This window comes from Mytilus galloprovincialis, chromosome 11 (genome assembly GCF_965363235.1).
Source record: "Mytilus galloprovincialis chromosome 11, xbMytGall1.hap1.1, whole genome shotgun sequence".
Classification (NCBI taxonomy): Eukaryota; Metazoa; Mollusca; class Bivalvia; order Mytilida; family Mytilidae; genus Mytilus; species Mytilus galloprovincialis.
This window is the reverse complement of record NC_134848.1, coordinates 68862174-68879932: the sequence shown is the minus strand read 5'-3', so window position 1 is coordinate 68879932 and position 17759 is coordinate 68862174. Positions and strand designations below refer to the sequence as shown.

Here is a 17759-nt window from a genome sequence, read left to right as displayed (position 1 = left end):
AGACCCAAATTCTATTGACAAACTCTACTGTTTTACTTAAAACTAATTTTTACAAGTTTCTTTTTTATTCGTATCCCTTACCATTTTAGATTTTAATTACATATATTTAAACTAATTATGAAACCATACTAGTCCATAAATTTAACCAATTACTAGTACAGATTAGTAGTTCCTTTCACTTTCCTTTGCTAAGAGAAATTTAAACAACTGATAAGATATTACTTTTATCCATTTTATAATTTTAAATGTATAGTGTACATACATGTTCCTGTTTTTAACTAATTTTTAGTTTTATCCTATTCTAACTCTGTTACTATTATTTTAAATTTTAACCAGTAGATAGAATTTTGAATAACGCAATTTTAAAAATAAACAAAATTTTTAAATGCGGTGACACTGCAGATAGGGTGGACTTCCAGAAGAAGAAGAAGATATATATACATATAGAAGAAGAATACTAAAAGTAAAAAAAAGTAAAACTTGCTTATACTAGTTTGTGCACCGGTTATTTTCACTGTAAATTGTTCCTACACATATGCACACCGTTGTTTACAGTAAAACTTCCTAGATCTACACTTAAAAAGTTGTGGTACTCCAGATAATGGAGGAAAGAATGGAAGTAGAAATTCGGATTAATTTGTATTCATACCGAACTTGGGTTTTATTTAGTCTCGCCAAAAATAAAAACAAACAGAGCCGGCAAACTTTGGGTAAAAATTAACGTTTTTAACAAGAAAATCAACAATTCGTCCTAAATTTTCCAGAAGAAATATGCCTTTCTGTAATTGAACAGCGCCACTCAGACTGTCATTTAATTTAATGTTCATTTTAATACAGACATATGACAGAAATGCATAACATGTACATAGTTTTAACAAGAAATATACATAGGATAACAATCCACAAAAAAAAATTAATTAAATCACTGTTATATTTTTACTTTATTTATTTTCTAAGCACCAATGCAATGTAACGTAATATTACTGCAAATTTATTTATTTTTAATTGTAAATAAGCCACGCATGCAACGGCACGTAATAGTCAAAGTTGTGACTGAGTGCGGAAATATGAAGATAGATAGATAGAAATGTTGCCGCTTCCCTCGTACATTGTTCAGTTTTCCGAAGACACGGTTTTAATTTATCTACTCCACGTTACTTAAATTTTGAATGCAAATGTAGATTGTATTACAATATATCATTTATATAATGCAAAAATGTTTCAGAACATTATAAATACATGTATATTAATCTGTTTGACAAACCTGTTGAATGGGAGACAATTTGAACTTCATTTCAGTTCAGAGTACAGATGTGTCCATGAATATGATTTAGATAAACCCAAGAACATAGGCGGATCGTAGGAAAAATTTTGTTGATTATTTAGGAAATCACTGAAGCATGACTGGAGTGGGCCCCCCTTAGGTCAGTCAGAGCCCCCCCCTCTTTTTTAGAAAAATTGTGTCAGTTTTACTTAATATAAGTAGGCAGTGGTTTTTATGATACAATGGCAACCAATCAGGAATAAAACATGACATGTTAATGGAAATGGTTGCGCAGACACTGCCATAAAAGTTCAATTTAACTTCATGAATTAATTAAATGATTTGTGTGTACTTTATAAACGATTTCCATCAAGCCTCTGACAGAAATAATTACTTAAATTCCTTGTGAACTCCATCAGGTATGTCTGTGCCTTGTACAGGGTTTATGTGTGGTTTTTAATAAAAAAAGTTATATAAAAATACCAGACAACGGGGCAGCAATATCAACTACTCCAGACGTTTACAAAAGTACTAGTGTATAGCATGGTATAGTATGTAATGACATTTTAGTAAATATATAAGTCTAGATAATTTACTTTCATTTTCTTACTAACAACATGAACATGTCCAAATATGTGTATGTAATGTGAAGCTCGCAATTTACGTGGAATTCAAGCGTTCATGTTCAATTCAGGTGCAGTAAAACTAGTACCATTTAATTACAGGTAACTTTTGTAAAATACTATAAAATGATGTATCATAAATTTAACAAACTGTTTTATTTTAATTTCAGAATTCTGCATGCCAAATTTACTGACGGGTACAGTCATAAGACACAGTTTTACTGTGTTTAGACAACTAGTATCCAGGACAATGTCTACACAGATTGGGAACCTGAAGTTTCTGGGGTAAGTTGTCTTGTATATTTATCAAATGCATGCTTAAAATAATTCTATTTCCATATGTTGTGTTCCTGTATTTTTATATTGGAACAAAACTTGTTTTTTATATGTGAAAATGTGGGAATCAGTAGTGATACAGGGTTACTCTTAACTTTTATACGATATGATGGAAAGAACAAATTGTTGGATTTTGAATCGCGATGATTGGGATCATGAATACAAGACATGAAACTATACTAAATGTTTTTGAGGTATAATCTAGGTATTATTTGATGAAGGAGGGTTCCCTCCCCCGACTCCCTATGATACTTTATGATTTATGAATTAACTTTATATGTACATTGTAAAAGTCAATTATTATACTATCCATCTTGTATCGAAAAGGATTTATATTGGCTGAGCCTTTATCAACTTTTTATCCATCTGTTTGAATATTTAAACAATAAAATCTTTGAATTTCAATTAAAAACATGAAATATTGCTTTAAGATCTGAGAAAAAGGCATATGATAATATATTAACCCCTAGAATTAAGCAATCAATGAGATGTACATATCATACATTATAATTATTTAACAAAGATTGCTTAAATTTTATGGTTGACTGGTTTTAATTTCTTTGTTCTTACAGCTGAAAAATAGAGTTGTCTCCCTTGGTACTGTAACTTGAATCCTCAGAGTATGACATTTTTTTCTGTCTGGTGTAATAATTGAAAACACATTTTACGTTAATGGCAAATCATGAAAAATTGTTTGCTAAATATGTATTGGTTATACAAAATTTAAGTCATTGGATTCTGTACTTACGGTACCTTGACTTAAAGAAATAACAATTCTTCCACAATTACTATGCCCTTAGACTACCCAACTCTAAGCACATAAGACTAATAAAAACCAAACTAAAGGTTAAATTGAAATTTGAATACCCACACAACAGTGCCATGTGCTGATTTTAATTGCACATTATGATACTACATAATATCATGTCGACAAAATATAGTTAAGTAATTCATAATTACTACTGAAATCAAAACATTTCATATAACATCAAATAAATTCACATAAGCAAGATAAAAAAATTAACTGAGAAACATGTCTAGTCAAGTTAGCCCTGTCGTGCTGAATGGCTATATCCCATGAAGCGCGTGAAAACAACTAACGGTCTATGGGAGACAACTAGAAGAAATTAATTTCAATCTAATTCAGTTCCTTCAAACGGTTGAAATTACATGCAATTGTCTGTAAGTCAAGACAAGATCTGTTTATTAAACATTTAGATTAAAGTAAAATGGTTAGTCTATTTAATAATTGGAAAAACTTCTTCCTGAAATCAAGGAAATAGGAAAAACCCTTAACATTAATAAAATTTATGTTTGAAATGAAAAAAAAAATATTCACAAAACACAGAAAAGTTGAATAGTAAAATTGTAAACATATAGTAAACATGGTAAAGGCAAAACTTTTATAATATACATGGTCAAGAAATGAAGAACAGATCTTTTTTATATCACTTTTGTAAATTTCAAGGTAAAATGGGTAAGGTTGATTTTAGGTGTTCTGGCAGTGTAGGCAAATCCAATAAATATTCCATCTTTTGTATCCCTCCAGTAAGCAGTGGTGGATCCAGGGGGAGATTATGGGGGTTGGAAACACCCCCTTTTTTTGATGATCAATACATTTGAATGTGGACATATGGTTGGAACCCCCTCCCCCCCACCCCTTTTATTTGAATGGCTGGATCCACCCCTGATAATTTGTAATCTATCTGTCCTACAATTTTTCTAACCGTAAAACTTGACCAAATGTAAAAAAAAAAAAAAATGTTTTCATGAAAATAAAATTTTACAAATCTCTTTTTTTCTCTTAAAAAGTTCAACATTAAAACAAGTTGAGAGCAAGATGTCAGAACATAATTTTAATCCAAACAATGGGTGATTTTAGATGCAGTGGTAGGATTTTATTTCTTGATAATTCTATAATTAAACCAAAATCAGTATTAAAAATTTGAAATGGATGTCTGTAAAATATATATATATATATATACATGTTCCAAGAAAAGAAAGAAAATTCTTCTTCATAGTTGAATTTTCAAAGTGCTTTTTACCCTTTGATGTATTTTATGTTAAAAGTTACCATATTGAATAAAACTATTTTTGTATGGAATTAACAGGATACATAGTGAACTGATTATCGCATTTTTTTGCCAAATGATTGAACATAGTGAGAGTTTGTTAAATAGAATACTAAGTACTATTATCAAAGAATTAAATTATCTGTTTGTTATCTGATGGCAATCAGCAAAATATACATATGAGGGTCTCAAGGGGTCTGCATTTCTGTATCCTTTAATTCTTTAGTCATGTTTCTCTTGTCTTTATTAGTCGGTTTGTCTGTCTGTCTGTCTGTCTGTCTGTCTGTCTGTCTGTCTGTCTGTCTGTCTGTCTGTCTGTCTGTCCCGCAAATTAGTTTTCCACATTTTCTTTCTTTATTCTTGAAGATATTCATTTGATAATTGGTATAAAATTTTATCATTAGAAATAGAATGTTGTCCATGTCTGATGATTTTGTGCAGAGTTATGGTCCTAAGACTAAGAAAATGCACTTACATAATGAGTTTTCCACACTTTTTTTCGTCATGCTTAAAGGTATTGATTTGTTAATTGGTATACATAGTTTTATGACAAGTAACAGATCAAATTTTCAATTTTGTTTCAGTCTGCTGATTGTTTGCAGAGTTATGGTCCTTGGACTTAGAATATTCACTTAAATAATCAGTGTTCTACACTTTTTTCAGCATGCTTTAAGATATTGACATGCTAGTTGTTATAACAAATATGAATCAGGCTAGCACTTTGATCCAGTACAATAATTTTTCAACTGGTAGGGAACTATGTATTGCCATTCAATATTCTCAGAATCGGCTTGTTTATTTTGCCAATTATGCTCTTTTCTTTAAATTTACGCATCCCATCATTATCTTTTCTTTATTTTGGAGGTCTATATTTCTCTAATATTTGTCCATTATTCTATATTCTTTTTTTTATCTTGCCTGCTTTTCTATTAATGTCATTTGTTATACTCTATTCTGTATACCCCATCCAGACCCTCATATACGCCTCATTGTTTCTTGTAGTTTTATTCAGATCACTCTATAATTGATTTATTATGGTGCTTCATCATACTGATGTCTCCATCAAAAAAAGGAAATAATTCATTTATTTTTACTGATTGTATTGTTTACTCATGTTGCCTTGGCTCTACAATGACCAGGGTCATTTCAAAGATAACACTCATGTCCAGATTGATTTTGTTGTTTATCTATATATTTTTGTCCAATTCATTTTCACAAATTTTATGATAATATATTACGCTATTCCTAAAAAATATGAATGACGTGTTTTATATTGAAACTGCAAATTACCAGTTGCATATTACAGTTTGAAATGTAATTCATTTGGTTGGCAGTTTATCTATAAGACTAGTATTATAAAACAACACTTAATATAAAAAGGTTATATTCATATGGAAGATCATGAAATTCATACCCCAAGAGTTGCAAACTATAGAATAATGATGTAGACTTTCAGATATCTTTTTAACTTTTGTTGTCTTGCTTTAATGTCTCATTAATGTATATCTAACATGCAATAGCTGTATGGGTGTAGACGGTCATGTGAGCTTTTGACATCGCTTGGCGTCAGTCAACTTGTTCTCAAATGGCTCCTTGAAGGAATTATTGTCCCTGTATCACCATTTTTAACCATTTTATGATGTTGATTTTAGCCTGGTTTGTTGTCGCTTGGTTTCAGTGGTCATCACTAGCCCTGGTGTCCTGTCAACATATATTTGTTCCGGCTAACAGAAGGTCCCCTGGAAACTTTGTTATAACAATGTCATTTCATCTGTTCCTGTTGGAACAAATATTATGTACCCTTTATTCCGTAAGGAACAGATACTGAAACACATACTGTAATATTTATACCCTCGCTTTGAAAAAAGGGGGGTATACTGTTTTACCTCTGTCTGTCCTTCCGTCAGTCCGTCAGTCCATCAGTCCATCAGTCCGTCAGTCTGTCAGTCAGTCCGTCCGTCCCATGAATATTTTTCGTCACATTTTTCTCAGGAACTACACTACCAGGATTTCTGAAATTTGGTTTCAGGCTTGATATAAGTCAGCTATACTGTGTGATGCGTTTTCAGATTCATCACTCGGCAACTTCCTGTTTACCGAACACTACTATCATTTAACACATGATGGCCAAGTTGAAAATTTTCGTCGCATTTTTCTCAGGAACTATAATTCCAGGATTTCTGAAATTTGGTTTCAGGATTTATATAAGTCAGCTATACCGTGTGATGCGTTTTCAGATTCATCACTGGACAACTTCCTGTTTACCGAACACTACTATCATTTTACACATGATGGCCAAGTTGAAAATTTTCGTCGCATTTTTCTCAGGAACTACAATGCCAGGATTTCTGAAATTTGGTTTCAGGGTTTATATAAGTCAGCTATACTGTGTGATGCGTCATCACTCGGCAACTTCCTGTTTACCGAACACTTACATATTTTTACACTATTAACATTATCCACTTGCGGCGGCGGTATCATCAGTGAGCAGTAGCTCACAGTTACACTTGTTGTTCCAGTTGAAATAATATGACAGAATACGTATTCCACTTGGAACTTATGTTATGAAGTCAACTGACAAGAAGTTATATTCCCTCAATGATATTTTTTTCATTTTTTGTTGGCATTTAATAGTCGATTTGCCTCTTATAAAACTGATTTGTTTTTATTGTAACAAACCTTTGAAACAGGTTATTTCTCTTTGTCAATTTTAGACTGGTACCATACTGGGCAAAATAAAAGGCTGTCAATGCAAAACATGAATAGACCAAAGGGATATATAATAGTATTAACCAACAATTATTGATAAAAAAAACTAGTTATATGCAAAGCTTTTAGGTAACAAAAGAATAAATGGAATGAAAAGAATTAAAAAACCTAGAGATAACATACAATACGCATAGATGCATTTAATCTTTCTGTTGGTTCTTCGTTGTGAAAAAAATAACAAAACAAAAACTTAACGTGTTCGTCCTAAAGGAATTTCGCAGCTTAAACAATGTAATCCTAATTACAGGATTAATGACTGATTTGCACATGGACTAATGATTTAATATAAAAGCCATTGGTAAAAAGTAACTTGAATTTTGAATATTTGAGCATAGATAGAAGTCTGAGCAAGCATCAAATAAACAAAACGGTTCCATATCATAAAAAAGTTTAAGTCAGTCTCGTCCTAACAATTTATAAAAGTAAACCATTATAGGTCAAGGTACGGCCTTTAACGCAGACCCTTGAAGTTCACACCGAACAGCAAGCTTAAAAGGGCTCCAAAAATTAATAGTGTCAAACCATTCAAACGGGAAATATATATATATGCATTAGTTGTAAGAAAACTAGTACAACAGTCAAATTTAAATGAAACTAGAATCCTTCATATTTTCACTGCATTATGGGACTTTTTTAACTTTTACTAACTTGTAGTGGAAATGGTTACTTTTACATATTGTCAATCGAAATCGACTGAATGTAACAGTCGTCTGTTTCAGTTGACGCAAATTTAATAAAGTTATCATCGATACTAGGATATCATTCGAAACTATAGATCAACATTCAGGCATCTTATACGTTCAGGTATTTTACAACCAATGTTTTATGGTAATATTCTTCACAAAGCACAGAAATGTCGGCATTTACCTCTTTAAGCTAACCAAACTTATAAACAACCTTTTTCAGGTCATTGTGAATGGCATAATTTGGTATTACTATTGATTCACTCATAGAGTGTTTGCATCGGAAATAAACACATTTACTAGTATTCTAAAACCAGTTGTTTGCATGATACGGGTTATGTTCTTTTCATTTATTTTATGATGGTATGATACTAAACCCCTAACTGTAGGGATTGTGCTTAATATAACAAAAACATACATAATGGCCATAGATTATTCTGTTTCTTTCCGAAAAAAAAAATGATTTCTTGCATCTACAAATGTTTACGATCATACCACATTGTTCCAGATATGAACCCAATTAGTCTTGAGTGGAATATTTGCTCGACAACTCGAACCTAGACTCAAAATTTAGTGTTCTAATCGCTGCAATTAGACAATAGTGCTAAACATCGTCTAAACTTAGACACAATGTCTGTTACTAGAAATGGAAAGTTATAATTTCTTTGTGTTATACATGTTATAGTTGTCTCAATATCATTTATACAACATTACTCAGCACTGTTTGTCAGGTGACGTAACCAAGAGGGAATGCATAAATATCAAAAGGACATTACCTTATTAGCTTAATGGTACTTTGATAATAGAAAACATTTTCTGTAAAGATTAGCTGTTTTATCAAATAAATTGCTATATAAGACAACAAAAGAAGAGATATATAAGAATTGAAGATTGAAATATTTATGGAAATTGCAATCGCAAGATTGATTACAAATGTCAAAATCTTCTTTGTCATATTGCATTCATCAATAAAGAACGGATATGCAAGGGAAAGAGTAACTGTCATCTTGACCGATGTGCTGTTTTATTCTGAAGTATATTTTCATAATACTTGTATAGAAATGCCGAGGGATATATGGCAAATTTAACAAATAGAATACCAAAGTTCAAATAGAAAGATAAAAAACGAAGATGTGGTATGATTGTCAATGAGATAATTCTCCACATGAGACCAAATCACACAGACAAAGTTTAAGAAATAGAACATTAATCATGATAATTGAATGAGTAGACCCTATTTGATAATGGTCTATACATGTAATTACATGATTTACATCGACAATATGTAAGTATTGACAGTCGATGGAAAATAAGGGAAAAGCAGAATTATTTAATTAAGTTTTCCTAAGAATTCGGAACAAACAATTCTGAAAGCGACCCTTGGTCAATATATAAAATAGAATTTAAAAAAAATAGCATTTTGGCAATACCATTTGTTGATTAACATTGTGATATATTTGAACAGTTTGGTCGTACACAAATGTTGGAACCAATATTTTCAGGCTGTAACATTTCATTGATTTAAACCCTGAAATCGTGTGAGCATTGCGCAGGCTGAACTTGTATCGAGCCACATGCAAGACCAAAACAAATAGTCTTATTATATAATATGGGTAATTTAACAATCATATCATACATAAGACCGTTAGTTTTCTCGTTTGAATTGTTTTAAATTGTCATTTCGGGGATTTTTATAGCTGACTAGGCGGTATGGGCCTTGCTCATTGTCGAAGACCGAACGGTTACCTTTGGTTGTTAATTTCTGTGTCATTTTGGTCTCTTGTGGAGAGTTGTCTCATTGGCAATCATACCACATCTTCTTTTTTTATAATCAGAGTGGCCATTAATATACTCGTCTGATTTTCAGATTCGCCAATAATTGATGTATTGAGAGTAAATGTTTATTGACGGTAAACGTAGGTTCTAGTTTTACCTCGGTTGTGTATACCATTGGCAATATAGGTCTAACTGGACAATCTTCTCTGTTGAGCTTAACTATTGAATACTCGAACTACATGTATGTTTCTATCAGAATGTACTCCCGCATAGAAGGTTTTTAGTGGGGTTTTCTTATTAGATACTAGTAGTTTAGGGAACACAATACATAGTAAATGGCAAAATAAAATAAAGGAAAGGGAAAAAAGGCCAAAAAAAGAAGAGAAAATAATGGGGTGATGAAATGTAAAGAAAATAGAAAATGATGGGCAAAATGGTATGAAAATAGTAAAAATGAAAGGAAAAACCACTCACCAAGACGTAAAGACCTTCATTAAAGTGAAGTACTTTATTCTTTGAATTATTCATATACTGTCTTGATACTATCCAGTAAAAAAAAACTTTTTATTTAGAAATTCTAAATCGGAAATTTGTATCCCAAGATTTATTTTAGCAAAGTATTGAACAGATTTGATAAAAAGCGCCAATTCACGATTTCAAAGGGAGAGTTTTCTGGAAATAACACTACATGTACATAGATTATGAAAAGTCACATTATAAGCTCTGGCAAGATTATATCACCTGTCGGTTTTTAATGGAATAGATGTTAACGATTTATGTATACCAAATGTTTGACGAGTTCGTTTATTTGTCAATTACCCGCTTTTACTGGAGTAATGCCCTTGGAACTATAAGTTATATAACTACAAATTGAAACACGCATAACACATATAAAAGGATATATGCTCTAGTTTTACCTCAGCTGTGTACACTGTATATCATTGGCAATATAGGTCTAACTGGAAAATCTTCTCTGTTGAGCTTAACTATTGAATACTCGAACTACATGTATGTTTCTATCAGAATGTACTCCCGCATAGAAGGTTTTTAGTGGGGTTTTCTTATTAGATAATAGTAGTTTAGGGAACACAATACATAGTAAATGGCAAAATAAAATAAAGGAAAGGGAAAATAGGCCAAAAAAAGAAGAGAAAATGATGGGGTGATGAAATGTAAAGAAAATAGAAAATGATGGGCAAAATGGTATGAAAATAGTAAAGATGAAAGGAAAAACCACTCACCAAGACGTAAAGACCTTCATTAAAGTGAAGTACTTTATTCTTTGAATTATTCATGTACTGTCTTGATACTATCCAGTAAAAAAGAACTTTTTATTTAGAAATTCTAAATCGGAAATTTGTATCCCAAGATTTATTTTAGCAAAGTATTGAACAGATTTGATAAAAAGCGCCAATACACGATTTCAAAGGGAGAGTTTTCTTGAAATAACACTACATGTACATAGATTATGAAAAGTCACATTATAAGCTCTGGCAAGATTATATCACCTGTCGGTTTTTAATGGAATAGATGTTAACGATTTATGTATACCAAGTGTTTGACGAGTTCGTTTATTTGTCAGTTACCCGCTTTTACTGGAGTAATGCCCTTGGAACTATAAGTTATATAACTACAAATTGAAACACGCATAACACATATAAAAGGATATATGCTCTAGTTTTACCTCAGCTGTGTATATCATTGGCAATATAGGTCTAACTGGAAAATCTTCTCTGTTGAGCTTAACTATTGAATACTCGAACTACATGTATGTTTCTATCAGAATGTACTCCCGCATAGAAGGTTTTTAGTGGGGTTTTCTTATTAGATAATAGTAGTTTAGGGAACACAATACATAGTAAATGGCAAAATAAAATAAAGGAAAGGGAAAATAGGCCAAAAAAAGAAGAGAAAATGATGGGGTGATGAATTGTAAAGAAAATAGAAAATGATGGGCAAAATGGTATGAAAATAGTAAAAATGAAAGGAAAAACCACTCACCAAGACGTAAAGACCTTCATTAAAGTGAAGTACTTTATTCTTTGAATTATTCATATACTGTCTTGATACTATCCAGTAAAAAAGAACTTTTTATTTAGAAATTCTAAATCGGAAATTTGTGTCCCAAGATTTATTTTCGCAAAATATTAAACAGATTTGATAAAAAGCGCATATACACGATTTCAAAGGGAGAGGTTTTTGGAAATAACACTACATATACATAGATTATGAAAAGTCACATTATAAGCACTGGCAAGATTATATCACCTGTCGGTTTTTAATGGAATAGATGTTAACGATTTATGTATACCAAGTGTTTGACGAGTTCGTTTATTTGTCAATTACCCGCGTTTACTGGAGTAATGCCCTTGGAACTACAAGTTATATAACTACAAATTGAAACACGCATAACACATATAAAAGGATATTTAGGAAAAAGGGTAGAACAAACATTAATGATACGTAATTGCCCTTGGTCTCGATGGGGTGCATTCCACACGCTGTTTTTGATAGTTTAACATGAATGTCAGCTTTAATTTTAATTTTGTTTAGTGACATTTTTAATTGCTTTTTATTTAATCTTTTTTTATCGCTTATATATTCCATGAAAATGATTAACAAACATGAGATACATGTAATCATTTACCAACGTGTTATACATAAAGTGTCTCTATTCATTTAGTGCTGCAAGGACATTTTCATTGATTGTCCTCGACTTTACCTTATGCAAAACCTATTTGAAGATCCTGGAGGTTATCATTAACTTTAACTTCATTTTCAATATCATTTGATGAAAAAAATTGCATTGATTTTATGAGAATTATTTGAATTGACATTAAAAATATTACCAAGGGATGCTTCAGAGAAAATTAACGATATTCAAATGCAGTGAAGCAGGTAAGCCGATGAACAATGATGAAAAGATTATAACACATTGTCCTGAAACGAAATTGAAGATATCGAGAATATAAAATTCTATCTGTTATACAAGATATAAGAATGCTCCTGTATATTCAATATTTCTTATGAATAAAAGGATTAAAGATATAAACATTTGTTGTATTCACCAATATAACGAGTATGATAAATAGTATGCAATTATTTTATACTTAATGTGTATATGTTAGACATGAACAATGTTAGTTGTTTTGGAATACTTTCTGGGTCCATGAATCGGATGTTTATACGGCGATCTCGATCAATTTACAGAATAGAAGAGTCGACTGGTAGATCAGAAGAGACACCAGTAAGACATATCAGGTATTTAAAATTTACATGCGCTTCTTTTTTTAAAATTAACAAAGTGGCAGAGTACTTGCCTTTATTTCGAGTGGTCGAGGGTTTACTTCCGCGTCTGGTTCAAATCGAAAGTTTTACAATATGTGTTTGATGCATCTCCGCTAATTGTGGAGTATTTAGGCGTGAGAACGTCACTTGATTAGCTTGGCGTCATAATGCTGTGTTTTAGACGGCTGTTCATATGGACTGTTACCTTATGAGCTGCAAAAGTGAACAAAGAATTGACCCTCAGTGTCGGCTTATATAAAATTAGGTCTAATCGAATCTCATTAATATGCATGTGATAATAGCACATGAATCGAATGGTAAAATCGTTTTACTCAAAAGCTGTAACTCGTCAATTTAAATTTCATGTTTGAATTGCCAAGATAAACATTTATTGACATGGTATTCTGAATATAGACGTTTTTTTTTTTGATAATTCAGTAATAGTCTATGTTTGATAGAATGTTATGAATGATTTCAGCCAATTGGAATTGAGTATTTATTATTTTGCAATGGTTAACACTTACGAGGTCATAGTTCGGAATTATTTGGACTAAGTACGTTCATAGAAAAGTTTACAACATGCATTGACCTAATTAAGACTAGCATGCTGTAATACGATATTGTCTATATTGTGTATACTAGGAGCTTGTTATTCAGTGGTTGCTGTCTGCTGCGGTCTGTCATATTTGTTTTTCGTTTATTGTTCTACCATATATCAACCCACTTCTGTTCTCGATTGTATCGTTTCACGTTTTTGTCTTGACTTGGCCTTCCATAGCCGACTTTAAGGTTTGCGTTTGCTCATTGCTGAATGTCATACTGTGACTGTTGAATGATTACATCCGCGTTATTTCGAATGTGGTGGATAGGTGTCTCATTGGTAATTACACCAAATATCCCTTTAGTTTTGTACATTGTACAAAGTACTAGAAATCACTATGTTGATCTTATTGCAGCGCACACAGTTCCACGAGAAAGTAGCCTAAATAACTAGTAGTAGTACCTTTTTCTAAGTTTCATCTAAAATATCACAGTCCATTACGATTTATGTACAGATTTGATGAGAGGAGAAATACATACGTTTCGTAAAACATAAGGATGAAATACCTTTTCACTCGCAATATTATTATTGCTGTACAAAACGGAACATAACGTTAATCTAAAGTTTATTCAGATGTTGCATGTTAGTTGTCATTTTCTCGTCTCATTTGTGAGTATAGCTTGTTAACCATATTTGATTTGGGCAAGTTACGGTTTTGTCATGTTTGTTGAAGCGCAGGTTATCTTACATACTCATGGGAAATTAACAATTACTTATTAATCTTTATTCATCAACAGGTTCTACTATCTCAAAGCATTCAGGCATGACGCCTTTGTCACAATTCTACGCAATGTCTTTTCTCACGAGACTGTCGTTATACATTTTAATCTGCTGCTGTTTAAACATTCAGTTTAAATTAATAACGAAGCTTATACTGTATTTTGCAATTTACTAAACACTCCTAGTTATATTGAGCAGAATAGTGTGAACTTATTTCTACGTATTGATTTCTCAAAGTAAGTTGTGTACTTCGGGTAAGAAAGGATGAAGCGAGTGTTTGGTCGGAGTAAGAATTCATTGGATAAACCAAATTGTACCTTGAGATCTTCATCATTCTCAACGGACTGCTATATAAGGTATTGTTGAAATACATTTTTGTTTCGAAAAAATTGCAGCTTAGAATATTACTAACGTGTCAGGGCCAATTCAAATTATTCTAGGTTTTTTGGTACATTTTTGGGGGAATTATGGGTCCTCAATGCTCTTCAACTCTGTACTTGTTTGGCTTTATAACTATTTTGATCTGAGCGTCACTGATGAGTCTTACGTAGCCGAAAAGCGCGACTGGCGTTTTAAATTATAATCCTTAAACCTTCGATAACTATTTTGGTACTTTGTTATCTCTCCTTAAAATAATTTGAACACCTTGTCAATGTCGTTACACTTTAAGTTGTAATACGTTTTGTAATGCTACCATATTGTTTTTGGCAATGTTTAACAGTCAAAAACCTTTCATCATTGCAGACAAATTTATCCAATCGAAGTCAGTTGTTGATTTAATATTGAAAATTTGTCTGCAATATCAATCCTACGCAAACGGTCGTTTCTTAAAGAGATCAGGTTGTTCTTGTTCATTCATAATAGTTATCAAAGGTACCAGGATTATAATTTAATACGCCAGACGCGCGTTTTGTGAACATAAGACTCATCAGTGACGCTCAGATCAAAACAGTTAAAAAGACAAACAAATACAAAGTTGAAGAGCATTGAGGACCCAAAATTCCAAAATGTTATGCCAAATACGGCTAAGGTAATCTATTCCTGGGATAAGACAATCCTTAGTTTTTCGAAAACAAAGTTTTGTAAACAGGAAATTTATAAAAATGACCTTATAATTGATATTCATGTCAACACCGATGTACTGATTACTGGGCTGGTCATACCCTCGGTTACGAAACGTTCACCAACAGTGACATCGACCCAGTGGTGTAAATAGTTATCAAAGGTACGAGGATTATAATTTAATACGCCAGACGCGCGTCATAAAATTATCGTTCATTCATACAATAATCGTAAGAAGACTACACACGGTAAAACAATGTAATCTTATATCGTATTATTTGTTTTAATTGAAAACAAATGGTTTTTGTGCAGATTATTTGCGGAATAAAACCTGTGTTAAAGTTACATAACAAAAGGTCTGTTTTCCTTTTTGTCATAATTCCGTAAGATTTATCTTTTTAATGATGATTAGATGGTGAAATGAACTCGTGCAAAGGTGAAATTGCCACGTTCAGAGCAAGACGTATTCTTCTTTCATAGATTGACATATAGTTTGTCCATTTCAATATCAAATACGGGAATGCATGACAAATGAAGAAACCGATATCACCATCTGACTAGTGGACGAGTCTACTGTTGTTTTTGACACGGTCAAGTCTTACTTGTGTACGACAATGATTGCAATTTTATTTCACTTCTGTTCGTGCTTGTAGATCTTTATTATTTTTTTTTTGGTTCTTGTGTTTACTCAACTTGAGCTCAGTTCATTGTTCATTACCTACACTTAGTTTGGTTCTGTTTTTCATATGCAATAAGTAATATGTCAATTATATACAATGCATAGAAATGATGGTTCAAATGCAGATATAAGAAGATGTTGTTTAAGTGCAAATGACACAACCTTCCATCCAAGTGACAATATGAAAGTAAACCATTATAAGTCAACGTACGAAAGGTTTAATTAAGTTTCAACCTATTTTTTCTCTTCTTTTTAATATGCAAATCCTCCGAGAGTTGACTACATCATTTGTTTTAATTGGTTCATCCCTATCGTTCCTCATTATTCTAGTTATAATTGGTGTTCACCCTGAGTATCACTAAGAAACAAAATTGTGTCTTAGCTTTTTGCAAATTTATACTAGCTATCCAGATCTGTGTGGGAGGCCGACGAATTCTTTCCTTCTACATTCATTTTCTGTGATAGAAATACGTTGCTATAGACTGTCTTATCTTACAAGCCACACCGCTTTATTGTATGGCTAAGACATTATTATTTGATGTTCAATCACACTACAATTTTCATTCTCTTTGTGTTCTTTATTTGATTACAAACAAACACATATGTCTGTTTTATTCAATTTTTGACACTCATTGTGCATTGAATCAGCATCTTCCTAAGATTTTATTGTTTTCAATAAGCTATATGTCTGACTTTCATAGAATAAAGATGAATATATCCTTTTGTCATTACATTACTTCTAGTATCATGGGTTTTTGTTCGTTTCTTTGAAAATTATCAAGTCTGGACAGAGATACTCTAAGGGAGGAAACATTATGATTCGGTTAGCCTTGTGCATCTATAGCCTGTAGGAAAACAGACAGGTTAAATATTCCAGTCAAAAATTTGTGTGTTTGTGTTTTCCCAGTTTATACACTTTTGAAAGTTAAAACAACTTTGTAGTTATGAATAGAATTCTTTCACGGAAAAAACATACCAGAAAAGAAATTCATCATTCAACTTTAGTTAAAACAGGAATATTACGCTTCATCAGGTTTGTGCTATGTTTCTTTAAACATGGATTACTCCATATGAAATATGTTTTTATCACTAAAAATGCCTTTTCTCTATTAATTGTTGTTTGCTTTAAACTAGGTGCAAGTAAATAGAAGACTCTCTGATCTCTACTTAGTAACTTTTTGGTTGTGGTTTGTTCCACCACGCCCGACCTGTGTTTTTGTAAGTTGTGTGTCTGCTTTGTATCGATTTGATGAGTTAAAACCTTTGCAATTGATTTGTAAAGTTTGCTCTTATCTTGTCCTGTTACAATTCTTTCCCAGTTTAGGGGGCGGGTTTTGCGCCATCAAACATATTTTACTCCGCCACATTCTGTATTTGCATGTCCCACGTCAGGAGCGTATCATTCAGTTGTTGGCCTTTGTTCCTGTATACATGTCATAATTAATTTTTGTTTATAGTTTTAATCATGTATCAGGCCGGTAGTTTTCTATTTTGATTTGATTTACGATTGGCATTTCTGGTCATTTTACACATAACTATGCGGTATGAGTTTGTTCGTTGTTGAAGACTGTATAATGGCATACATTTGTTAATGTTGATGGCATTTGTTGTCCGTTGGAGAGTTGTCTCATTGCAAATCATACTACTTCTATTTATTTTTATAAATTACAATGAACATTACTGTTTTAATTTTGAAAAAAAGTTGTAATTTGTCCTCAAAATTACTTTAAACAATAATTATTATTACTATAATTACTTTCGTATAATTAGACCCTAATTACAATAAAGAGGAACACATAAATGCTTTACACATTTAAGAAAAAAATGTGATAATTGGATTATTGTGATTATATTCATTCCTTACGTCAGTTTTCCACAGCTATTTA

At 31.9% G+C, this 17759-nt stretch overlaps 1 protein-coding gene across 3 annotated transcripts in view; it reads left to right on the top strand.

Moving 5' to 3' along the window:
- The first annotated feature begins 641 nt into the window (after nucleotides 1–641).
- Nucleotides 642–17759, top strand: part of LOC143052693 (NAD(P)H-hydrate epimerase-like) — a 70636-nt gene continuing 53518 nt past the window's right edge. Inside the window, exons 1-2 of one of the 3 annotated variants that reach the window (XM_076225780.1) lie at nucleotides 642–710; nucleotides 2058–2172. In XM_076225780.1, coding sequence (XP_076081895.1) covers nucleotides 2066–2172 — 107 coding nt within the window. In that variant the 5' untranslated portion in view covers nucleotides 642–710; nucleotides 2058–2065. Of the gene's footprint in view, nucleotides 711–2057; nucleotides 2173–12686; nucleotides 12785–14377; nucleotides 14489–17759 lie in introns of those variants that run through there. The other 2 variants (XM_076225775.1, XM_076225782.1) reach the window with 2 other exon arrangements.